The sequence below is a fragment of the Camelus dromedarius genome, chromosome 25, assembly GCF_036321535.1.
Source record: "Camelus dromedarius isolate mCamDro1 chromosome 25, mCamDro1.pat, whole genome shotgun sequence".
NCBI lineage: Eukaryota > Metazoa > Chordata > Mammalia > Artiodactyla > Camelidae > Camelus > Camelus dromedarius.
Genome location: NC_087460.1, coordinates 20,383,080 through 20,410,482, shown reverse-complemented (window position 1 = coordinate 20,410,482; position 27,403 = coordinate 20,383,080). Strand labels below are relative to the sequence as shown.

The following is a 27,403-nucleotide window of genomic DNA, read 5'->3' as shown; positions in this document are numbered from 1 at the left end:
ATGTGGGCTTTATCAAAACAGTTAACTATGGAGAATGTCATGGATCAAAGCTCCCAAGAGAAAAAGGACAATTACCTTTAATTGCTAGGAAGTTCTTCTGACTTTTGTCTATCTAGCATGGCAGGAAATTGGCCAATATTAAAAGTGGTCAGCAGGAAGAAAGACTTATATTGGAGTTGTTCAGTAATTTGTTTGCTTGACCGGTAGGATTGGTGTGAAGTGAATAAACCACTGTTTCCTTTAGGGTATTTTCTGAGGACAAACTAGCTCTAACTATAGAAGGAATCCATTTCAAAAGCTGTACCTTAGGCTTAGATTCAGATGCAAGCTTATCTAATATAAAATTTAACTCTTTTATCCTTTTAAAAAATATAATTCTTCAAAAATATTTACCTGTTGGTAATTTTAAAAAGAGATACAATTGACATATAACACGGTAGTAGTTTCAGGGGTACAACATGCTGACTTGATATTTGTATACATTGCGAAATGATCACCATGGTAACTCTAGTTCACATCCGTCAACACACAGTTATACATTTTTTTTCTTGTGATGAGAACTTTTAAGATCTCTCTTAGCAACTTTCAAATATACAACACAGCATTATTGGCTACAGTCACTATGCTGCACATTACATCCTTAGGATTTACTTACTTGTAATTAATAAACACAAAAACATAAACTTGATGTTGCTAGAGCACAGTCACCACTAATAAAGGTATTTATTATTCTCTCCTTTTAAAAATCACTGAAATAAACTGTAGCTATGATATTATTAGCACTCCACATGAGAAACTAATAAAACTTAATTACAAGCTATTTTTACGATCCAGATCAGAGTTTCTCAGACTACTGACATTTCAGGTTGGATATTTCTCTGTTGGGGGGCAGCTGCGGGGCTGGCCTGTGCCCCGGAGGACGCTGCGCTGCAGACCTAGCCTGCACCCGTCAGAAGCCAGCCGCACGTCCCAGACACAGCCAGCGAGGGGGCGCAGCAGGCCTGCAAAATGATCTCCAGTTGAGAACTACTGATCCAGAATAAGAGTTTTCAAGTTGAACTCAAATTCCATAATGGATCCTGAAGTCCCAGCAGCCTCACCACGCGTGCCTTACGAGGGATTTACAAGGACATGGGAAGAGAGGTGTCAGTGTGATAGCCCCTCACTCTGCGCAAGGAGTCCCCCTCCACTTCTCAGCCTCGGCCACCCAAATGTCCTTAAGGGTTTGCAGGAATCAAAAGGCTTCTCTCCACTAGAGGGTGGGAAACACAATCAGTCATAAGTCGATAGGTAAGCAGTGCTCAATCCATTTGGCAGCTGATTTGTCAATACCAAGATGGAGCCTCATTTCAGGATGCTGGTCTCTAGATGGCATACATTCCAAGTATTATTTTAGTTTTAAAAATAATTCATCTATCTATCTATCTATCTATCTATCTATCTATCTATCTATCTATCTATCTATCTTAATGGAGGTACTGAGGATTGAACCCAGGACCTGGTGCATGCTAAGCATGCACTCTGCCACTGAGCTATACCCTCCCTCCATTCTAAGTTTCAAACAAAGTAAAAAGGAAATGTGGTGATGGAGCAGGGGTTCATTCAACAGTACTACTGAAGGCCTGCTATGCTGTGCGAGAGGCACGGGGATGCAGCAGTGTAAAAGACAGGAAAAAAAAAACAAATGAAGGCTTAAATACATAGTAGACCAGACTGTAACCAATGAGAAAAAAACAAAGCAGGGATGAGGAAATAAAGAGATTTCAGGGGTGAGACGGGGGTTAAAATTTTAGCTAGGGGGGGCCAGGGAAGGGCCAAACAATGAGTGAGAGTATTTTGAAAACGAGGTAGAAAGTACTCTACATGGTTTACTTAATACCTGGAAATACTCTCCGTATTTATATAAAATTTTATATATTAATCCATATTCAGGATAGGAAGTAAACATATGTATTTAAACAGCAATGCATAGACTTTGATACAACTACAAAAAAGTAAAAAAGCAAGGTCAGTGTCTTCTCCCTTAAGAATAGGATTGTTTTGGCACGTGGCAGCTCAGGAAGGGCATTGCTAAAATTTATCTCAATGAAGTACAAAAAAACAATAAAGTGATACAATGAATCTTTCCAAACAGCCTTTATAAATAATGAAATTCATGCTTTTGATCTGAGCAATTACATAAAATTCAATTGTATTTATGTCTTATATTTTTACCTTACTTGACATCAGCTTAGGTCTAACGAGCAAGATGGAATCTGTATTGTGCAAATAAAATCATGATCAGAAAAATTTCTATGTTCATATTTGCATCAATGTCATAGGGAGGAGTATGGTCAAAAATAAGATTATAAACTCACGGATGGGCTACTCATTTGAATCTCCAGTTATCTGACCTTGCTCAACAGCTGTATCCCGTACCACCACCAATATAGCTAGTAGTGAGGAAAAAAAGAAAAATATCCCATAAACTAGAAGATTCCATTTTTAACTCCCTTTTAAATATCTCTTTCAGAAATCCTTGAAACATAAGAACAAGAAAGAAACTAAAATAAATCCGACATAATCCACATAGAAATTGACTTTTCCAAAGTATAGTGATTCTGAAAATGCCTAGTATTGTTTCTTAGCTGAATGTTCATTTGATATAAATGAAAATATATTAGGAACTACACAGTAAGCCATAGTATAGCTTAGTTTTGTGTTCCATTTCAAAAGGTCTTGCTCTCAATCATCAAAATTATAATTTTGCTATTTCTCAAAGTTAATACCTAGTTCACTAGAAATTTATTTGTAAAAGGAAACGGTCACTGAACAAAACGTTGAAAGGCTTCCTCCAGTATAAAGTTTTCCCCTTGTTGGATGCTCAATTCCTCGATGGAGGCACTGTTTACTTTTAATTTCTGTGGATGTCTTTACTAAGAAGCTTGAAGAGCCCTAGTTCCTTAATATTGTAAAATCACGTTCTTGCTAAGTATATTATGCACTATTTTGGAATGATATTTTCCACAGAACCTCTGACATCTAGCAAGTCATGGTAACTTTCTGACAATACTTCTAAACACACATTCATTGTTACATATTTGTTATACACACAGTAAGTTAGGCTCTGTACCATGTCACGCATAACGCATGAAGAGATCACAGTTCCATTAAGGGGACACATAATTTCTGCAGCATGAAAAGAACTGTAACCGAGAAACGTACAAGGTGTTTTAGGAGCAGAAACTCCGCCTGAGCAGGTTCACAGACTGACTTTTCTCCTGAAAACAATAAATGCACCCAATTCCTCTCATTTATAGCCTGAAGCTCTTTCTTAGTGATTGTCATTCTTCTGCGTAGCCTTCATCGATGAACAAAGCACCTGACGTGATCAACCCCCCCACCCCCCGCCGACGAGCGTACCTTGTGGCTTTGGACTTGCAGCTGCGTGTTTTGCTGGCGTTTTCCCATTTATTCCCTGAGCCTCTTCAGCAGATACATTCTGATCAACCAGCGTGGCTGTGCTGCTCTTCAAAGAAGGTGGAATTCTAGTGATCTTTGGACAGATACTGCAGCCTGGGAGAGTTCAAAAGGAAAGGGCAGGTAAACACGGAGGTAGAGCCTAACTACGTCTCGAGACTCGGTTCCTTCTAACCCCACACAACAAAAACAGTTAGTTACCAGACTAAGCAGAGAGATACTCTTCCCACACGTGCTGGCCTTGACAAAGAGTTTTCCTAAGACAGATCTCATTCCATGTGCTTGAGAAACCTTATAATGTGTGCTGACAGAGACTGCTGGCTGCCACACACACACACACTCTCCACCCCCACCCCCATCCACTTTCCTGGCAGGGCCACAGAAAGGGCAGAATGCAGCTGCTAGATGCAGGCGAAGGAGAGGGCCAGGGGGCCCCAGCACTAAGCTGTTAAAAGCTTCCCTTCCAGCAGCCAGTCAGTCACCAGTCATTGAGTGGTTCAAAAACACAAAGCAAGAAAGCATGAGTGTGACAGCTGACCTAAAGGCTCTAGAAGAATGGCTTGACTGGAAATGAACAAATACACACCCACCCACCCAGTCCCCCCCCCACCCTTGTCTTACTAGCTTACTCAGACTCCAGATGAACACATATGAGTTATTATTACCCATGGTTTTTTAAAAATGAGATTATATAGATAACACTGTTACATTTATTTACAACTTGAAATCTTTTAAAGCATCATGAGACAGATGAAGGAGAACAGGTCAATTCTTAGTTCAATTTCTGATATAAGAAGTTAAATACTAAATTTCAGAGACTTTTCAAGAAATTATATGCCAGCATTTTCTCTTTATATGCACATTAAGTTTTCCTTTCTTCTAGTTGACACGGTGATTTTAACAACAGATTGGACCTTGTTCAGGAGAAAATAAAATTTCTACCAGGAAATCCACTATCATTAAAAAGTATGTGCCATTTAAGAAACTATCATTTGACTACAAAACAAAGAGTTTCATTTTTATAGAAGCCAAATATCTAAAACGAGAATCATTAGAGATAAAAGCCTTAATTATTATTTAAAACAAGAAAAGCTAATAAAATCCAATCAACTCTCTATTGAGTAAATACTTCAATTGATTCTTGATTAATATTGATTAAAAACTACAGTACTGTTTTACTTTCTGTGCTCCCCTTAAAATTTCTTCAGATAAAGTTTAGAAGCTATTAACAGCTCCAAGTATTGTCTGAGAAGTTATTAGAGACTCATGTTAAAACATATTAAAGGAGTTTTATCAGACACCCTTCTGCAAAAATGGGCTGCCAACTGGATAAAGCAGTGTTCAAACTGAATCTTTAAAAAACAGATCACCACTGTTATGAATTAAAAGATGAAACCACTTTGAAAATGAACCCATTTAGATATAAAACAGAAACAGACTCAGAGACATAGAACACAAACTTGTGGTTGCCAGGGGGAGGGGGATGGGCAGGGATAGACTGGGAGTTTGAGATTTGTAAGATACTGGCAGGTATATTTAGAATAGATGAACAAGTACACACTGCATAGCATGGAGAAATATATCCAAGATCTTGTCTTAGCTCACGGTGAAAAAGAATGTGAAAATGAATATACATAAATATTCATGTATGACTGAAAAATTGTGCTCTACACTGGAAATTGACACAACATTGTAAACTGACTATAACTCAATAAAAAAAAAAGAACCTACTTAGAAACAAAACATATCCTGAATAAATAATCTGAAATTAAAAACTAGGCACTTAATTTCTGGATAGCAAATTGTCAGGATCCCATAGGTTTACAAGATAATTCGAGAACATCTCAGATCAATGTGCCAAAATGCCTGCAGTAAAAGATCAACTACACACCCATTTTCTTTTAAATCCATTAAAGTCACGATTATAATCTTTTGCCAGTGACAAAAAAAATCCATTGCCACAAACTTCATTGCAGATCATTGTTTAAAACTCGTCTCCAAACTTCAGCCGTTACCATGAGGTATGAAAATATGGTGAAAGACACAGAAAACACATTCTTAAAAGGTCATTTAAAAAAAAAAAAAAGCAAAGACAGAGACCATGGAAAGCCCAAAATCTTTACTATTATTTGCTAACTGGTCCTTTATAGGAAAAGTCTGCTGACTACTGGTATAGATCAAACACATCATGGTACAGGAAGTGTGCTTAAAATTAGACGGCACCATTTCATTAAATAGTTCATCTTCTAACATCTTGGATACTAGCAATACAAAGGAAAAGTTCTTTTTGTTTGTTTATGACGGACTCAGCCTACTCACATTTGGAGACAGTCCTTATTTGGGTACCAGTTGCATAACAGGGACTTGAAACCAAAATTGTAACCAGATGGTCTACCCATTAAATAAATTTTATAATAACCATAGAGGCTTTCAGATTCCAGTTTACCAAGAAGAACCAGTAGGGGTAATTAAACAGTTATCTTGGGCACAGATACAACCAGTTACATTAAGTTGGCATGGGTTAGTATTTACATACTGTCTCCTCATGAAGGCTGATAATCTGCTTAGCCACTGGTCCTAACCATTTTGTATTCTTCTGTCTTGGAGTCACTCACTTATGCTTGCCGGGTCATACCTCCTGTAAAGATTGTCTAGACAGATGCTAACTGCAGGGTATTCTCAGATATTCTCAGTTAATTCAGCCTCATCTTTGGCTGCACAGACCTCCCTGTTCCAACAGAAGAGGTTCCCACTATGGCTTAACTTTCATTTATGTGTCTTCTTTTGCATGACACAGGTGAGTGGCAGATAATTGCTCTGACTGGTTAGGGGGACTGCCTGCTATTTGCAAAACTTTGTGTTGGGTTGTTATGTTTTGCCAACTTATTCTTGACAGGCTCTTTTCACAAATTGAGATTGGATTTACTCCAAAGCAAAGTCCACTGGTTCTTGATTCTTCAAGCCTGATTTCTTGTCATGGCATCCATGACGTCAGATCACATCTCTGTGGCCTGGCTGTGTTCATGTCTGTACTGCCTCACCCACACGTTAACATCTCCCCCAACTGCACCGAGTCTCTAGCCCAGCACATCGGGATGGGCTCCACCCCGCAGGACAAGAAAATCTTTCTTTTTAAAAAAATTTAAAAATGTTTTTATTGGGGGGGGGGGTAATTGGGTTTATTTATTTATTTATTTTTAGAGGAGGGACTGGAGATTGAACCCAGGGCCTTGTGTATGCTAAGCACGCACTCTATCCCTGAGCTATACCCTCCTCCTGCAAGAAAATCTCTTGATTCAGGAGCACAGAGTAGCTTCTAGGGCAGACAATCTTCTTAGAAGTATACTGTCCAGAAGTAAAGAGATACTTTAAAAAACAAACACTTTATTTTGACATAACTTTAGATTTACATGAGTTGCACCCAGACTCTTAAGTGAGCATATTAGATAACCATGGTGTTAAACACAGACAAAACTAAGAACGTAATATTGGCCCAATACCACATATTCCATTCAGATTTCACCAATTTTCTAACATCCTTTTTCTGTCACAGGATCCAAACCAAGATACCGTGTTGCTTTTAGTTCTCCAATCCATGAGACAGTTACTCAGTCTTTGCTTATATTTGATGACATTGGCACTTTTGAAGAGTGGGAGTAGGTATTTTGTAGGACGTCCCTCACACTGGGTTTCTCTGATGTTTTCTCACGATTAGACTGGGTTTATGGGTTTGGGAAAGAACACCAGAGGCATGCTATCCATCCCACTGTGTTATATCATTGCATGATATTCAGCATGACTGTCACATGTGATGCTAACCTTGGTCTCTGGGTAGGGTGGTGTCTGCCTAGTGTCTCCACCGCAGAATATTCTATTTATTGTAAGATATTTTTCAACAGTCTTCTCCTATCATCCTTTCAAAAACTCCCCATTTGTCCTGGATATGGGTCATACCTCCCATGTGCCATTTAAACTGTCTAGATTGAGAGATCAATTGCACTTAAAAAAAATAATAAAGCCATTCAGGTTATAAAACTCGTGATTTACAACTCATTTGCCAAGGGGAACAAATCCACAGCAAGGAAATTTACTTCAGGAAATGATTTCAGTTTCCCAAACTGTTAGCACCCAACAATAAAATCTACCCCGCCACCCCCCACCAAATAATAAGCAAACCATAAAGGATCTTAAAGAAGGAAATATGATGGACAGTTTAAGAAGTTTCCTTGGACCTAGGAAACCTAATTCTAGGAATCTAATCTACAGAAACAATTTCATCTGTGTGTAAAAATATATGCACATGGACAGTGAAAGCAACATTATGTAACACACGCAGCTGTAAAAACAGAAAAACAAAAATAAGACTGGGAAGATCTCCAAGACTTTATTAAATGAAAGACAAAAAAGCTGCAGAGAAATATGTACACTATAATCCCATTTTTAAAAAAGACGTAAGATATATACACGTATAAATGTACTGAAAGGGATGGAAGGTAACATGGCAAACTTTGGGGATTAGGAGTGGTGTAGGCTGAGGGAATGAATGAGAACCTATGTTCAGAGCAGCCTTATTTACAATAGCTAAGATGATGAAGCAACTGAAGTACCTGCTGACAGATGAATGGATATACAAAATGTGGCATATACATACAATGGAATATTATTCAGCCTTGAAAAGGAAGGAAATTCTGATACATGCTACAATACGAATGGCCTTGAGGCCATTATGCTAAGTGCAATAAGCCAGTTGAAAAACACAAATACTGTATGATTCCATTTATATCAGGTACATAGAGTAGTCAGCTTTGGAGACAGAAAGTAGAATGGTGGTTGGTAGGGACTGGAGGGATGAGAGAATACAAAGTTATTGTTTGACAAGAGTTAAGTTATAGAAGATCAAAAGTTCTGTGGATGGATAGTGGTCACAGAAGCACAACAATGTAAATGTACTTAGGATGCCAATGAACTGTACACTTTAAACAGTTAAGATGGTAACCTCTATGTTATGCATTTTCAACAAAACTTTTAATTAAAAAAGCATATCCCTTGCTCAATGAATAAAAGGTAAAAAAATTAATATATTCAATTGCCTACCTAGCATCTCCACTAGCATTTCTAAGAGCTAACTCACACTCAACACACCCAAATCTGATTCCCTTGTCTGCCAACTCTCACTCAAAATTACCCACCTTTACTGTCCTCTCCATCTCAATTAATAGCAACTTCATCTATGCGCAGAACAAAAAGCTTGGAAGCATCGCAAAGTCCTCCCTTTTTCTCTCACACCCTACATCCTATCCCTTAGGAAATTCTGCCGACTCTACCGTCTACCACCACCACCTCCACTGCTACTGTTTTGGCCTAAATTACCATAATCTTTAACTGGACTACAGTTAAGACCCTCCACGTGGTCTCCCTGCTCCTACCCTTGTCCCCAGTACACATTTTCAGCCAGGACCAGAGAGATCCCTTTTAAAACCCAAGTCAGATCATGTCACCCTTGGTGCTTAAAATTCTCCAATGGCGCCACACGTCACTCGCAGTTTACAAAGTCACCTCTTTACGCTGGCTGACAGGCTCTGCGTGACCTGGTGTCAGTCCCCTTACCCCTGAACTCGTCGCTGAGTACTGCCTGCTTGCTCGCTGTACTCCAGGCACACCGGCCCCTGCTGCACCTCCCGCAGGCCAGGCGCACTTTATTTACAGCCTTGGGTCTGGCTCTTCTCTGCTGGAATGTTCCTGCCCCAGCAAACTGCTTTCTCTTCACATCTTGGCTCAAATTGCATCTTGTTGACGTGGGGCTACCCAGACACTCTCCCTAGTATAAGCGCTACTTTTACCATGTTTTACAGGTGTGTGTGTGATTTTTTGTTTTTTTTGTTTTTTTTTTTTAAACCATAGCATTTGTCACCTTCTAACAAACTAACATTATTTTGTTAACTGCCTGTCCTGGTTAGAATGTAAACTCTGGGAATGTCTCAGGAACATCCCCTTAGATGCTCAGTTAGTAATTGTTGAACAAATGAATTCCAGAGACCTTTGACAAGTTTCTCTTCCTTCGCCTACATTCTTATTTTCCATTTCATAAGAGCTGTTTTCTAAATTCCAACAATAAGGAGATGACACAGCTGTCTGAGAACTCGAGCTATACAGAATTTCAAACATTTCCATTCCAATGTTAAATTTTGAAACATTCAAGATTATTTATACATGAGTTCTAAGTAATTGGAAAAAAAAAAAAACTATAGCCAAATAATCTCCCTTACAGCCCAGATTTCCGAACATCTGGAATTGTGGAATTACCCAGATGTTTGTCTTGATAAAAACAGTAGCAGCCCCAAATCCCAGCAACTGACTGAAAGATTTCCATTTATTATAATCTTTAATTTTATTCACATTTATTAGAGCCACTAACTAAAATGCACAATGGCTGTCAATGTTTCAGACTGAGCATTTGGAAAATCCTAAAATCACAGAATAGCAGAGAGTTAAATTGTCAGGGAAAGTAGCTTGCTTCAGATCTTTGAAGTTCAAATGTAATATGAAGTTAAAATAAGCCTTGAAGGGAAGGAACTGTGAATATTCAATATTTTTAAGGGTCCCACCACTGTACGATATAAATGTGTAAAAAGGTAATTATTTCTATTGTATCCACGGTAAATGCAACAACATATGCGCGCAATGAAATAAAGTAAATACAGCCTCTAAAAACACAAAAGTAATTTTTGTTTTCAAACTAGAAATATTTTATTTTCCTGAAACATGCTCCAAACAATATCATTGAATTTTTCTGCTACTCAGAAGGGAATGAAAAGGATAGTAAGATTTCTATAAAGAATTGTCATCAGCCCCTTCAAAGCTGAAATGCTGTTAGATGAACTGAAACACATCACACTAAGATTGTCAACATTCTAGTTCCAAGTAGGAGCTCACAGATGAGGCCACGGCCATGGCACCTGTTACGTGTATGTATGTGTCGCAGACTACATGTATCACTACAATTTAAACGTGGGCTCTCGGGGTCTGCTGGGGCTGGCTGGTCCCTGTGCTCCGCTGTGCCTTGGCATGGCGTTATTTTAGGTACAGACCAAACCTCCTCGGCACCCCCTTGCATGTGGAAGGGGGCTGGAGGCAGCTCTCCCACCCCCAACTAAGCACTGATGGAGGTTCCCCTTTTGGCTGTATTTGACCAAGAATTTTGGTCAAGATTACGGAAAAGCTCTTGCTATTTAAAGCACAAAATTTGCTCTGTGTCTGCAGCCACAAGTAGGGCGGAAGGTGGGAGTAGAGAGAAGCCACAATCAATTACATGTGTCTCTTTCTGCCTCCTTACAAAGGGCAGCTCTAGTTGACACCACCAGAGTCCGAGGAGGTTACAGCCTACTGGACTTTATCCAATAAACGGTCGCCAATTTATAACAAACACTCATTTCTTGGCTCCTTCTTTTTCATAACCAGGTGGAAGAAACCGGGCCCTTGATTATCAAAACGCCCTGCATCACTGCTGTGCTGACTATGAGAAAGAACCCTGAGAAGATGCCTATCCAGGCAACCAAGTAAGTGCTGAGTTTTGAAGCTGTCACACTTTTGGCCAGAGCGTAAGATTCCTGACAGTTTTAAGTTTTGAAATTGAAGAATATACCGTTTAAACATCTCTAAGTATATTAATGCGCAGGTGGTCCTGATAACCGACGTTAGCTCTCCCCCCCGTACGATCACCTGTGTCAGAAAGGCAGCTCCGATGCCGTGCGCACACACACGCACGCGCACACCCAGGCAGCTTTCCTTGACCCCCGGGGCATGACACTTGGCTGTTTCCTGGCCGATTGTACTAGTTATTAAACATACCCTGACAGCAATTTAAACATTCTTCAGGGCACCTTAGTCATAAAACTCTCATTTCACCTAATAGCTGGGTGACTGACTGACTGACTTCAGTTTCCTGATCTATAAGAGAGTTCGTAGCATTCATCATGCTTCTCCCCACCATAATGTAGTGAGGACTACGATTTAATGAATTCTAGTGGAAGTACCAGAGCAACAGATGACACGCGGTAAGCGCTCAGTGACCCTTTGTTATTATTATTACTGCTCGTATAATACTCAGTGCTGTGTAAACGCCCGGGTAGTGGATCAGGGGACCAGATCTGTACTCTCTCCTCCCTCCAGCCTCTTAAATTGCCTCCTGTGTTTGCCCTGACTGCCTATATGTGCCCTTACCACTGGCTAAATCTTCGTCTGCCACCACCCAGCACTCGCCCATCCTGGCTTACTTTCTCAGGAGCTGCCACTTGCTTCAGTGGCTCTGCCACTTTCAGAGATTCCCAGTAGACCATTTTGGATAAATTACGGTTAATTAATACTCTTTTGCAAATTAACACAACAATGAATTATTCACAAGTACGTGGCCTGGTACGTTAAACTTGATGACAGTGTTACTAATGATAAAATGGTGTCTGACATTCGATGAGGAGTAGAATTTACGGTAGGTCATTTTAACCCTGAACAATTTAACCACATTCTTCCCCCTTGACCATGACTGTAAATGTGCGTCCTGGGTTCCACCCACTGCTTTCACTTTTCCTCCATTTGACTTTCCTCCGTATTAGGCATAATTGCTGGTTTTTAACAATGAATCATTTTCTGAAAAGCCCATTTAAGTGCCTGTGTCCACTTAAACTCACTATTTAATTTTACTAGCTCTCACCTTTACACCTCCAAAGTACGAACTGCTTTTGTAAGCGCCAAGACTATCCAACGATCCACTGCAAAATGACGGGCAACACCCATCAGGCTTCTACTTTCTTCTATTTCTTTCTTTTTTCCTTTTTGTCCCTCCTTACAAGTGCTGAGTGGTAACTCCCTAATAATGAAAAGTGCCAGGTACTCCGGGGACGGAAGGAGAAATAAGACATAAGCCTTACCTTCAGGTAATTCCTGGTTTAAAGAGGGAAAGAGATACATACAATTCCATAGTATCTGGAGCCCCCACCCCCAGATCCCCTGCTAACTGTGATTAGGGAGCAGCTGCCCCAGTCAGTCCTCACACAGGGCAAGAACCCGGCCTACGAGCAAAAGGCAGAGGCGGAAGAGGAAAGGAATGGCTCTGAAACAAATGAAGGATAAAGTCTGCAGGGGGCTTGGCTTAAGGAGGGAGGGACAGAGAGGAGAAAAGGGTAATGCTTACTTAGGCTCCTCACTAATATGACAGGGAATCAGTGCCTTTAAGTAAGAAGAGAGCTGTGTGTGTGACAGGAGCCGGCGAGACTGTCCCGGACGAACAGTCTGCCCTGATATTCACTAGGGCTGGCCAACCTTGACACCCTAGCTGCCTCATCATTAAAGTCTTCAGATACAGTCCCTTTGACATTGTCTTTAAAATATCATTTCATTGCCTATTAGGAGGGGGGAAGCCTATTTGCCCCTTACAGTGCCAGCTGGACAGAGGCTTTGACTCATGTTGTTGCTGTTTTTAGTCTCAGTGATTACGGGTTAAATCATTTGTCTTTCTTCCTATAAAAAGGACTGGTTTCCTTAATTTTATTAACAACAGTAACCGACATCAGTCCAGTGATTAGGCTGGAGGGAGGGAAAGCACTGACCGAGAGCACGAGCAGGTTTCTGGGTATTTGCCAGTTCCTTCAGGACTCCGCAGGGTTCACTGCGGCCCATTAAAGAGCCCAGGTGAAAAGCCACAGCACGTGTCACGTGCCCTAGGACAACTTTCCCCAAAGTGTATCATGTGAAGCACTACTCTGGCAACAGGATCTCTCAATACCCCCCAGCCTCAACCCACAACCAACTAACCAACTAACCATGATTCTGAAACATCTGTGACCTGCCGAATTTGACAATATAAAACTTGTGTCCTCACGATGGCAATGGCCACATGAGAAGCCACGAAAAGTCCTACAGTTAAAAATAAAAACTGTTTAACTTTGAACCCAGTATGTATATCAGGAAAACTTTCCATCATATATTACCAGTTAACACCCCCACAGAGCTGGTGTCAGAATACATTTTGGGAAAAGCTGCCCCAGGGACGCACTGCCACGTCTAACAGCTATTGCCCAGGCTGTTTCCCACACTTCTCTATCTCCGTTACCACCGCCTGCTCCTGACATCCTGCTAATCATCCTGGCTGCCCTCAGGACTCTCAGATTACGAACTGAAACTCCAACCTGGCCTTGGCTTTTGGACGTGACCCTGCCGCCCTCAGCTTCGAGGCTGCACACTCCCACAATGTGCTGACCACAAAAGCAGCGTTAGGGCGCTAGGGTCCTGCACACGGAGCCCAAAACTGGAGGTTAAAAAATCAGATGCAATTACGTTCTGTAATCCTGCCAGTCCACCTCCCCTCCATCGTCTCCACCTTCCTCCTGCTCTCACCTGCAAAACCCCACAGTCTAGCAGACTTAAGTGCTTACAATTTAGGAAACACAAAAATCTCCAAAGGGACTTTTTCTTTTCTTAAAGTGGTTGTAAAACAGGATGTAAAGTGTAATAATTAACAATGCAGAGAACAGTGATACGTGGCACAATGCAGGAAGTTTCACTCCATTGAGCCAAGTATCATAAGACCTCTGAATACAAAAGCACACCACTGCCCTTCGATTCTGCTGAGCTGCAGGACTCAGACGCAGAGCTGCGCCTTTGTTCTGTGATCTCCCTGTGGGTTTAAACCCCAAGATCAGGCAAAACCCTTCGTTTGATAAGAAAGCCGACTTCTTCCTGAAGACTTATAACCCGTACAGGGTACTGGAATAGGCTATGCTCCCTGAAAAAAACAGCTATTTTTCAAACAGCCTTTTCTCAACTGATTTGTTTTCTAGACACCAAAAGGAGTTTGTATAAATGCACCGCAGTGCATAGCTTCAGAGAGGGAATGAGAAGGATGCACTGCTGCTATGTCCTTCAGTAACACACACATACACACACACACGGAGATATTTATCCTGAATGTCACAAAAATATTAACTATCACAACTTGGGATTTCATAGTGCTTTAAAACTTACACAGTTTACTATAAATTTGCTTGCAAATGCTAATGCTGTTCTTACTACTATTAGAAATAACGGTATTAATAAAATCTAACAATATTATTCATTCTGAGCCAAGTAAGCAGTACGCAAAGCACTTTACAGGCATTATTTCATTTGTTCCTCTCAAGAATCCAATGAGATAAAGTAAGGTAGGCATTTTGGGGGGGGGGATCTTGTGGGGTTTTTTAAACACTCACTATCATATATATAATTTATTTTTTCTTTTGTTGGGGGAGGTAACTAGGCTTGCTTGCTTATTAAATTCAATAAGCACTTATTTTGCTTCTTGGACAACGTGGGGAACATAGCCAATATTTTACAATAATGATAAACGTGAATTAAAAATTGTGAATCACTATATTGTACTCCTGTAACTTATATAATATTGTATGTCAACTATACAATTAAACAAAAGGGAATGGAAAAAAATATACAGCAGCTTGCAAGAGGGCACTGTAACAGGATCAGTGCCTGGTACTGTGTAGGGTCGGTAAGGCCTTCAGCCTGCCCTCAGGTAGGGAGGTTAAAATGCCTTTCAAGCAGGAACTGCAAACTACAGCCCGTGAGGCCCTCAAAGGGAGGATTAAAACAGACCTGAATGAGAGGCTACCACCCACAACTCATTGGCCAAATCCACCACGTACTTCTGTTAGTGAAGGTTTACTGGAATGCAGCCACACTCATTCTTGTACATACTGTGTTCGATGCTTTTCAGTAAGGTGGCAGAGTGAGGTGGTACGAAAGAAACCATGTGGCCTGCAGAGCCGAAACTATGATCTGGCCTCCTCAATCTTTGCTATGAAAGAAGAGACTTCTGAAATCAATATAATTAAAATTTTTCTTAACTTCATAAATTCCAAAAGAAATAAAAACAGATGTAAGAAATGAACTTGAAGGGCAAAAGATGGCTTTCCTCCCAAGAGCTACAGTAGCCAACTCATTTATTCAAGGTGTCTGGTTCATAAATCAGCCAGAATCTTGGCTTTTCCTCTTCCTTTTACCCATTGCCAAACTATTTTCCATTTATTCACAATAAATTTATCGGCAGGTCCAGAGAGAAGAAGAAAATCAAACTGGCCAAAATGCTTCACAAGGTTTGACACGGATGTTGCTAAAGCCAAACAGAACGGGTCTTCACGACGTCCGTCACAGCAACCAAGGATGGACCACTACTTCTCTTCACAAAGGGAAAAATACATCTTTTCAGAAGCAAACACTTCCTGACCTTGCTGATTTTATTTTGTATCCGCTTTTCTGATTTTTCTGGACTTGACTTCTCTAAACCTTTTCCCAGCAGCCAAAACACTCCAGCCTAACACTGCCGATAACACTAATTTCTATGAGTCTCTGCCTTCTTCACGGCGCCTACCTCCCGTCGCCGGCTCTAAATCACTGACCGATTCTCAGGGCTCGGCCCACTTTGTTTTGTAGCTGTTGGCACTGTTCATTCACTTTTCAAACCCAAATTTAGCTTCATGGCAATAATGGATAAAAATGAACTCTACCAAGTGGGGAAAGCTCCGTAGGGCCAGCCAGTCCTTCAACCTGAAAGCTGCTTACTTCAAACGCACCGACACTACCACTGGGGGCCATGGCCAGGCGCGGCCAGGCCTGCTGTGGGAAGCAAGGCCATGTTTATCTGGAAAGTGTATTTTTTTTTGCCGCTAGGAGAAAACAGGGTAGGTTAGGAAAACTAGAAGCTGAAAGGTCAAAATTTTGACATGATCGTTTATTTACCTGGTGACTGTGAGGACGTTACATAACAACTTCCTTATTAATTAGAGACATTTTTACTGCTCTAGTGTCACTGCTTAGGTACTGGTGACAGGTAGATGCAGACACTGACTGACTAGCGGCAATTTTTAAAAATTTAAAACCTGACAAGTGGTTTTAGGTGGTTTTCCAAAAAGGGCTTGGTGACAGTCTCTAATCCATCTCAACTCTTTTTATTTTGATACTCTTGTAAGACAAATATTAATATAAATCTCCTTTTACTAAAATTTAATATTGAACAGCTTACACTGACATTTGCTTTCCTTAACTCACTGCTGTGTGATGGGACCAGCAGGCCTCATTTTTGCCCCAGGCCAGCTTTCTAGACCAGGAGCACAATAGTGTTGTGTGTTGAGCTTCTAACAGTGCAGGGGATTGTTTCCAGTCATGCAAAACTGAGAAAGCAAATACTGCATCCAGCTTACTTTTTATTTCCTATACACACACACACACACACATATGTGTGTATATATACATATATATATATATATTCTGGTTGGCAGATAAAGGAAGTTAGGAAGAAAAATAAGCCAAGCCATCAAATGTAACCATTTTTCCAATTCTGAATTTTAAAACAGCATTAAGTCAGTCACACTTAGTTATGTCTAATATCACTGCTCCTACAAAGAAAAAGGTTAACATGGAACAGGCCATGGCTCCCTCAGAGATGGCAAATTCACGCAGGTTACCTGCCTTGAGAGACTGAAAACGGCAAATATTCAAAACTTCAGCAACCACGGGCACTGGCCTTGATGAAGCAAAGGAATGGTTAGTTGAAACATTAAAGGGCAGACAGTAATTCAAACACTTCTACTCCTCTGAAACAAAAACCACGTCGCATATCCCTTTGGACACAAGTTAAGTGTGCGTCACACTACTAAATGTTAAAACGGTGTGACTACTGGCCTCTACTGAACTGACTGCAACGTCCGTAATAAATATAACAGAGAAGTATTTGGTCGGAAGGGTAACCAACTGAACGTTCTGTATCATGTAAATGGCCCTTCCTTGCTTTCTTGTGTTAAGGTATATATTCTATTTGTATGGAATTCATTCAATGCTAAAACCAATCTTCTTACTCTCTTATTTAAAATCCTTTAACGGGACTGCAAGATCCACAGGAAAAAACTCTAATTTCCATAGAAGACCCTTTACCATCAGACATCAAACTACCGGTGACGGCTTCAGCCACACACCCCTAACGGTCTAGCCGCATTCCGATCTTCTCTATTCCTGTAACACGTTACAATCTTTTCACATCTCTGCGTGTTTCTGCACTTGTTGGTTCCCTTAGCTTCACAGTCTTTCTTTAAACAAATTAATCTAGTTTCAGTGAGATCTTTTTCAAGGAAATCTTGAATCAAATAAAAACAGTCTATCGCTCCTCCTTTTCATTCTCCAAACATGTCCCCTATGCGGTGACACCTGTCATGCAGCCCCTGCTTGTACTGGTTTTCCACCCCTTCAAATCAAGTTCTACAGAACTATAAAGAGGAAACATTTCTAGGTTGTTACATTTTATTCTATCTTCTTTCCTTTCCTACCTTTTCCCTATAGCAGCGTTTCAGAGAGTTAACTGTCTTAAACCCAGGAGGGAAAAAAAAAGAAAAAAAAGGAGGGGAAGGAAAAATAGAGGGGGGAGTACACCCTTCAAACATAGCAAAACATCTTAAATTTATTTTCTCTTCATCTTGCCACAATTTTCTCCATGCAAACTGTTCCCCAAATTTCTTGGTCTCACTCTCCAAAACTTCTCCCATCTATTTCCTCTCTCCCAAGAGAACCCTGTAATTCATAACACGAAATCATTTACTGAGCCATCCAAAGGCTCCATTCTCACTACCAGGCCCACCCCCCACCCCACGACTTCGTCTCAGTTCTTGCTAAGTGGGCTCAGTTTGGCCTCTCAGACTTCACAGATAGATCAGAATGAGCAGGGAGCACACTGAGGGCAGAGAGTTAACAGGGCAGAGGCTGGCATCAGGATAGGCAGGGCTTTGCATGTCCCTGAGAGGGCAGAGATGGGACTCCACTGACAGGTTCTGAGCACAGGAGACCATGCCTTGCTTTCCATTTTTAAAGGAGCACTCAGGCTGCTGGGTGAAGAACAGACTTCAGGAGGTCAAAGGTGGAGAGGAAGCTACCGGAATAATCCAAGGAAAAGCTGAGTGTGGCCTGGACCGGGCAAGTAGCAGTGGAGGCATTAAGACATGGTCAGCTGGGGCTTCTCCTGCCTTCTGAGACGCCTCTCTATGTCTCTGGAGTGACATCTCCTAGGGCCACTCTCCCTTTCCGAGATGACCCACGCTCCAGGGCTGTTCTCCCTTCTGAGACGGACCGCATTCTGTCTATGGAATGTGTCTCTCTAAATAAACTTGCTTTCACTTAATAAAAAAAAAGGGACACGGTCAATTTGATATCTCTCAAAGTAGAACTGATTGACAGATTGGACTAACAGATTGGTAAGAGAAAAAAGACTCAAGGAAGACGAGGGTTTGGGGCCCAAGCATAAGAAATATATAATGACATGGAGATGGCCAGGCTACCACAACTTGGCAGGTTTTTTGTCTAAGAGGGGAAAGAGAGGTTTTCCCCAGGCCAGGGTTTACTAACCACCATGCAGAACCACCAGCTTCCGTGACTAACACTGTTCTTCTTTTCTGAGGCACTCTCCTTCCATCTGCCGCAACGTATGACTGCCGGCTGCAGGCCCTGGGCCGACTAGCAGGGGAAAGACCATTACACAGAGTGTGACAGGGACTGTGGGAGGGCTAAGTCGGAGAGCATAGTTAAATCAGGGTGAAGACCTTGAAGAATAAATTTCAGACCGATAAAAGTTAGCTCCCTAATTTATACATAAGAAATAGCACAGCATAAACATGATGGCCAGATGGTAGGTCAGAAAGGTAGCAGGGATGCATAAACCTCATAAGCACCCAGGGAAAGGCTTTTTTCTTTTTTGAATGACTGGTATTCCAGTGTCTAAGGAGGGCTGTTCCAGTTTAAGTCTTAATCCTGAATTGCAATTTAATTTACACACAATTTGAATGCATATCAAATGAAGGCCGCTTCATCATCCCTGCAAAGACTGGAGAGTACTTCCCATTGAGCCATGCCTCACATTCCATTTTTCTCTTTTCAGTTTTCATGGGAGTTTGCCCACAAGCATAAGTTTTAAAAAGGAAAGTTTCTTCAAGTCATTAAAAAGAGATGAAACTTTTACAAGTAACATGTACACTAAATGTACATATTTAAAATTTTTCTTGGACAACAAAATAGCAGTCAAATAACCCAGCAGTGTGGACAGGAAGTGCTACATGACTGGCTTTTCAGTTTAAAAACCTTAAAAGGAACGTGTAAACTGTAGTGGCCACGCATTACACAGAGCTTCCCATTAGAGCAGAAGACTCCGGGAAGCACTTTTCTCTCCACCCGGGCTGCTTTTCAGGAGGGAACACTGCTTCTCTCCAACCATCCCTAAGTATCTGAAGGTGGAATGAGAAACAACAGACGCCGTTTCAGAGGAAGAGAGAACTTCACTAACAGAGAAAGAAAATACTTCCCTTTCGCTGCTTAAAAAAAAAATCCCATTTTACAGTGCAATGGCAAACGGTGGAGAGAGCCCACAAGCCTTGAACTTGGTACAAGAACAAGTGGAATCCTTGCAAAGGAACTGAGGCTTCTTCCTGGATAACGGAGGGGGCCAGGGCAGGCAGGGACGGGGTTACAGCATCTCTAGCAGCTCCTAGAACCTGGGAGCAGGGCCAGCCAGGCTGTGCAGCTGTGGGAGGGAGCCTCGTCCTCGCTGCAACCCCGCCCTTGGGCTTCCACACCCAGCGCAACCCCCCAGCCCCCTCCCCAGGCCAAAAGAAGCAAAGAGGTGACACTACCAGAGAATCTTGGTGACTGTGCAGACTGCCTAAGATTCAGTTCACCTTGTTTTAACAGCACAGACAAGCAGGGTAGACATTCTTCAGGAAGGTCCATGCACCCACGATGGGAAAACAGCTTCACAAAACGTACCCATACCAGTTTTAAAAAATATTTTTAGCAGAAATTTCCTGTCACATGATTACATTTCTACCACACAGCAGAGTTTCATTATTCTTTGAAAGAATCAATTTCTCATTAATATGCCCTCTAGAATTTTGGAGGAAAAAACAGTGGCTTAATGCCACTAGCAATCAAAAAAAAAAAAAAAAAAAACCCATGCCTGTCCCTGCAACAGCGTCTTACATGGAAAACAAGAAGACGGGGACGGCGGGATGTGTCTGCCTGCTTGCTGGGACAGGACAGCACTCCATGCAGCAGTCCTAGAAAAGGATGAGTGGCAAACATTTCTTCGCTTTGTTCGCACCAGAAATGGAAGAAAAAAGAGAAAACTTTTGCTTTCTTTCTCTTCATTCTCCCATCAGTGACTAAAGTTTCAAACTTTTCTAATGTTACTAAGAATGAGTCAGAGAAACAGAACTATATTAAAACTTGTAGTTCACTGACCCAGAAACAGCCCCCAGAAGAGCTAAAAACCATGAAAATAGTACACATTTTAACGTTAAAGTGAAAAAATAATATGAACCTTATTCTTAACTTAAAACCAAACTTTGCAGCTTTCATGTCTCTCAGCATGCTGTGTTACAGACTGACCCACACACTGGAAAAAAAAAAAAAGAGAGAGAGAGAGAAATATACATCAGAAAATGAAACCACTTACCTTGATCAGTGGACATGCTTTCACGTATATTGATAATCAGTCTACTTTGGTTTAATAAGCAAATATTTGGCTTCTACTCTTTTAAAGTTCATGTAATAAAATCTCACTCCTGGCTTTAAAGCCTCTGATGGCCTGCAGACCCCACATGCCAGCCGGGAGCTCGGATGGTGCACTGCTCACTTCAGGACCTTCTTGGACCTAACGGCTCGAGGACGACCTCGTGCATACAATGCCACACCTCCCCAGAGGAGGGCTGCTGCAGAGTGCTTCATGAGACCACGTATTGGAGGATGGAGAGATGTCTGTTTTTTACAGTAAAACAAACAACACCGGAGGTCCATGGGCACTTCAGATGCACTAGAAATGCATTTGGGAATAGGACAGTTTATAAACTGACTAATTCCTTAACTGTTAGTAATGCTCCCAAAAAGCCAGCATGAAAACAGTTTGTTTCCACTTGAACTGGGTCCATGCCCTGGACCAGAGAGGTTACAGATTCAAGATTCACATGCTTGAAGATGTTAAAATGTCATTCTGAATTATCTCAAATATTATTCTGCCACTTAACGACTGCCTATCCATTTGAGCACAGCTCGCTGATCTTACTGAATAAACAGTGCAGAGTGGATAAATACTCCTCAAATTTCCTAAGAAAACCAAAGTTTATATTTTATTTCGGAACATTATTTAACTGGTAAGATATTATTTATTTTTCAGTTTATAGCATTTAATCAGTATTTCCAAAATTCTGCATAGCCCTAAAAAATTAGTGTCAATTAAAATATTTGTAAAAATCACAATGAAGTAACAAGCCACAGACATCACTCTTACAGTTCAAAGTCACCTCTCCAAAGCCCTCCTCAGTGTGTCCAGATGCAGTGGTTCTCACACATCAGATCACCTGGATGGCATTTTATTGATTTTTCTTATTACATTTTTTTTATTGAGTTATAGTCATTTTACAACATTATGTCAAATTGGATGGTGTTTTAAAATACACACTGCCTGGTCCCCTCAGGAGGTGAATTCAACCAATCTGTGGTAGAACCCCAGAATTTGCATTTCTTTTTTTTTTAATTTCTTTTTTATTTATTTTTATTGAGTTATAGTCAGTTTACAATGTGTCAATTTCTGGTGTACAGCACAAAGTCATAAATGAATATACATATATTCATTTTCCTATTCTTTTACACCATGAGCTACTACAAGATATCGAATATATTTCCCTGTGTTATACAGTATAAACTTGTTTATCTATTTTATATATACCAGTCAGTATCTGCAAATCTCAAATTCTCAGTTTATCCCTTCCCACCCCTCTTCCCTCTGGCAACTACAAGTCTGTATTCTACATCTGTGAGTCTGTTTCTATTTTATATATGTTAATTTGTCTCTCTTTTTTTTTTTTTTTAGATTCCACATATGAGTGATACCATGTGGTATTTTTCTTTCTCTTTCTGGCTTACTTCATTTAGAATGACATTCTCCAGGAGCACCCATGTTGCTGCAAAAGGCCTTATTTTATCATTTTTTATGGCTGAGTATTATTTCATTGTATAAATATACCACAGTTTCTTTATCCAGTCATCTGTCAATGGACATTTAGGCTGTTTCCATGTCTTGGCTATTGTAAATAGTGCTGCTATGAACATTGGGGTGCAGGTGTCATTTTGAAGTAGGGTTCCTTCAGGATATATGCCCAGGAGTGGGATTGCTGGGTCATATGGTAAGTCTATTTTTAGTCTCTTGAGGAATCTCCATACTGTTTTCCACAATGGCTGCCAGAATTTGCATTTCTAACAAGCTCCCAGGTGACGCTGACACTACTCATCCAGGACTGCAATTCAGGGACCATACGTGGAGAACCACTCGGGCAGAGACTTTCCTGTCTAGGGTCCTGACACTCCCTGATGCCTAAAGCTCTGGCTCAATTGTACCTGCTTGGGAACTGCTTAAAGTCAGGGCAGGTGGGCAACACTCCAGACGCAGCGTGAGGGTTATGTGTTACATATTCAGATGGGACTCACAGGAACTTCCATCTGCTCATCAAACAGTGGACTTATCAACTTAATAATTCTTAATAAAAGAAATCTGCACATTAGGCATGAATAGGTTTTAATCTAAAAAGAACAGACAATTCAAACATGGAGAAAAGGAGTCAAAGAAAGAAGGATAAAAACCTGAATTATCGTCTATGTCCTTCACAAACTCTACCCATGTGTTTAAATTTCACTGTGACAGGGAAACTGTTTATATTTGATTCCAAAACCACTTAGCCTTGGCAAATTTCAGTGATGTAAAAAGCAGAATGTTTCCCTGTCATGAAAATGCACCAACTTCTGTGCTTCCTGAGTTTTGATGGCAATGTGTAAATTATAATCTCAGGTTTGGTTTTCAAACAAATACCTTTTCTTTTTCCGTAGCTAACATTTACTTTGTGCCAGGTGCTCTGGTAAGCACTTTCCATGCAGCATTTCATTAAATCCTCACTGTGAGGTAATAATAATTTATCACTATTTTACAGAATGGAATGCTTTTCTGTAAAAGGAATAACACAGGTGAGGTAAGGAATAATAATTACCATTCTGCAGAAGAGAAAAGTAGGTTTAAGATGTTAAAAATCTTGGCCAGTAACACTAGTAAGATAATAACCTTGAATAAATTAAATTCAGTTTTGCACAATAAATTAAGATACAATAGAATCTAATTTTGAATCTATATGGACAAAAACTAGAAAACCAAAATATGATTTGCAACTAGGAAGTGGTAATTAAAATATCACTGAATCTCACTGTCCACAGTAGATAATCTGCAATTATATTCAGCATCCACCACAAATTTGTAACTAAATTTAAGCTACCCAACAGTAGCCACAGCAGTTTCTTATAAACAATCACTTCCATATGACCCAGCAATCACACTGCTAGGTACTTACCAAGTGAAATGAATACGTACATTCACACAAAAACCTGCACAAGAATGTTTACAGAGGTTTTATCATAATTACCAAAAGCTGGAAAACACCCAGCTGATCTTCACTCAGTGAATGGATAAGCAAACTGTGGTCCACCCGTACAACGGCGTAACACTCAAGGAATGAACTGGGGACACGTGTGTGCATTAGAAAGAAGCCAATTTAAAAGGCTCCATGTATAAGGCTCCACATTCTGGAAGAGGCAAGCATACAGGAACAGAAAATAAATCCGAGGTTACAGGGGAAAAGGAGGAACTGCTTGATTACAAAAGGGTAGGACAGAATTTTCAAAGGTGATGGGGCTGCTCCACATCTTAACATTGTGGCAGTTAAACGACTGTAAGCATTTGTCAAAACTCAGAATTACAAGCTAAAGAGGGAGAATTGTTCTGTATATAAATTATCTCTTAATTTAAAAAGATTAAGGAGCAAATAAAAGCAATTTATTCTTTAAAAAAGCAGGAGGCTGTGAAACAGATGGTTTGCCTTGGATAGTATAAACTCAAAGCTAAGTGATTTTTAGTAGACCTATTGCCTTTCTCATCATCAACAGTAGATAATCCCTGGCTCACTGTATCTTTTTCCTGTGATTTTTATATTAATTCTTTAGTTAAATGTTCACTTAAAGTCCCAACCACATATATTGTTCAGGTAGACAGCACCTCCCAAACCAGGGTTTCCAGGTGGATGACAACACAATCCTGGATTACACTGCTGCCCATTCTGGGTTTTAACTCGGTTCCGTTACTCTTCTACTTTGGAAGCCCATGACGAGACGCTACACATCCTTCTAACGGCGTGTGGATAGCGATAGTTTGTGTATTTTAGGTATGCAGTTTCGGAGAAGAAACCTTGTATCTGAAACGTCATTTGACCTCAATGATTCTCTTCTAATTAAAAATACTTACTTCTAGAGAATGAAAGGACTGATTTCTTATCTCAACTATGGAATGGATCCTCATGCCCCAATTTATAGCTTGTCTGACATTATCTGTGTGGACTTCCTGCAGCACATCACTCATTCGCTCGGAGGCAAACACACTTTTAGGTTAGTGATATTTCTTCTATCTCATCACTTCCCCTATCATGGCCGGCTCTTTAAGATAAAGGCATACTTTTTTTTTTTAATTTTCAATTTTGTTTTTGTTCTAATTCCAGGTAACTGATATTACCTAAATTCAAAGCAGAAACAAACTTAATTGATACATACGGTGTTTCTTCCTTAATTATGACCATTACTGTTCTTACAGAATTTCTCTGGATTCCTCTCGATCAATGCCAGGTAACTATCCTAGACTGGATAAGCTATGCATTTCCTGTAAGTAAATCACATTCACTTTATCAAGTGGTTAATTCTGAGATTTTGAGTTCTACACTTCCCATCTTGCCACCAGCTACATTTCTACCTCTCCTACTCTAAACTCTTGAATGAACCTATTCTTAGATCTGAGAATAGTTTCATTAAAGAACATACACAAAGAGGGGAGGGTATAGCTCAAGTGGCAGAGCGCATGCTTAGCAGGCACGAGGTCCTGGGTTCAATCCCCAGGACCTCCTCTAAAAATAAATAAATAAGTAAACCTAATCTACCCCAAATAAAAAACATACACAAAGCACTTAAGTCGCTGGGCACCTACGTTCATTTCTCTTCTCTGTTCAACCCCTCCCTCTGCTTCTGCCTCACCCATCTCACAAGGGAGTCACTCTTTGCAAATGCTCTCTCGGGCAGTTCAGTGCCCCTTCCTTGCATCTCTCTGTCCTACCATGACAATGTCCCCCTATATAGAGTTTTAGCACCGTGGTTGACGTGTATTGCAAACAAAACATTACTGCAACTATTAAATAAGTATAAAATTTTCATTGGGGAAGATGAAACAATTCTAGAGATAGTGGTGCTGGTGGAAGAACAACGTGAATATACTGATGTCAGAGAATAGCACATTTAAAAATGGCTAAAATGGTAAATTTTATGTTATGTATATTTTACCAAAATTAAAAAAAAATTGTTGCAACTAGATCACTTTTCCTCCATCAACTTATGCCACCCAACCTCAGGGGGGCCTGTCCCACTGTCCCTCAATCTGTTTGCTCATGGTTATGAATTCTCTAGCATGGCCTGACGACTGTCTGTACTGTTCCTTCGCATTCTTCCCTTTCTTCAAGATCTCCTGTGGACAATCGATTCACTCAAGGGCTGCAGCTCCTCCCACTGCGCACAAGATCCTGAAACATCTAACCCCAGTACCAACCTCTCTTTTCAGCTCCATGCTCTCATTCCATATACCTGGAAACTACTTCCTTCGATGGAAAAAGGAGGTTTGGACTTCATCTCGAGGGATAAGTAAGATTTCACCGGGCAGCAAAAGAAGGAAAAGGATCTTATTTCAGGCCCTAAAGTGAGGAAATCTGTGGCAGACTGGCAAACTTCACTGTGGCCTGCACCACGATCACCACTTGCCAGCTGGTAACCCTCGATGGCGGCTGACTGCACTGAGAATGAAATGCAAACTCCAGGCAGGGCCTGAAGGCACTGTCCTCTGCTCACCTTTCCAGTCTCATCTCTTGCCACTCTGCTTTCAAAATATGTTCCCAAACCACGTTCCTTCCATCAATCACGGGTTTTGAGAAGGAAGTCAAGAAAAATGTTTTCTTTTCATAAATTTCCACAGGAACCTAACAATTATTTTTTCCAGCTTTGAAATAACCACGCAGCTTCCAGAAAAGGCTCCTCTGAGGCTTTAAGAAAATAAAACTTAGGCTTTGCCCTAGCCAGGTCAGATAAAGGGTGAAGTACAGCCAGTTACTTCTCCTAACTTGGGAGAAAAGAGAGAGAGCTTTCATTTCTCCCCCTTTTTAATCAGCTACCTTATCCAGATTTCTTTTTACTACTGTCTTCCTTTCCCCAGTGCCCTAGTGCGCAGCTTGCTGGTGTAACACAGCTGTCTAGGCCTCTTGTGTTGCCCAAATATTCCTAAAGGGCAAACTCAGAATGCAGAAAGAAAAGACACCCTAAATAAAACCAGCACCATCCTATTTTTGCAAACCAGCCACTCTGTTTATTTCTTCCCTTTTATCCCTCAGATAAAATGACACAATTAAACAAGAAGCTTCCTTTTTGATGCCATCTCAGAAGTGTGCTACAGGAATAAAGAGAATCCCAAAGAAAGACAGACAGAACATTAGTTGATCCACATTGCAGTAAGCTTTCAGATAACTTTTCTAAGTTATTGTCTTCGTGGTAGGAAATAAGATCAAAGATAAAAAGGGATCTAATTTTTTTTAATCCTGTTTCTATCATAAGGGCTTAACTAATGAACTGGTACTTTTAAATTTACTTGTTTGAAGTTTTTAGATTATTATCCTGGCAATCTATAAACTGCAAACCTTACCAATAATGCTGAAACAGATTTTTAATATTACCCTAAGGATTATAAAATGTCCAT

General features: G+C 40.5%; 1 protein-coding gene across 6 annotated transcripts in view; it reads right to left on the bottom strand.

Annotated features, from left to right (window-relative positions):
- Positions 1-27,403, bottom strand: part of FGD4 (FYVE, RhoGEF and PH domain containing 4) — a 167,368-nt gene that overhangs the window by 57,728 nt on the left and 82,237 nt on the right. For 5 of the 6 annotated variants that reach the window (XM_031443819.2, XM_031443821.2, XM_031443822.2 and 2 more), the window contains one exon: positions 3,403-3,555. In XM_031443819.2, coding sequence (XP_031299679.1) covers positions 3,403-3,555 — 153 coding nt within the window. Of the gene's footprint in view, positions 1-3,402; positions 3,556-20,986; positions 21,381-27,403 lie in introns of those variants that run through there. The other variant, XM_010974643.3, reaches the window with a different exon arrangement.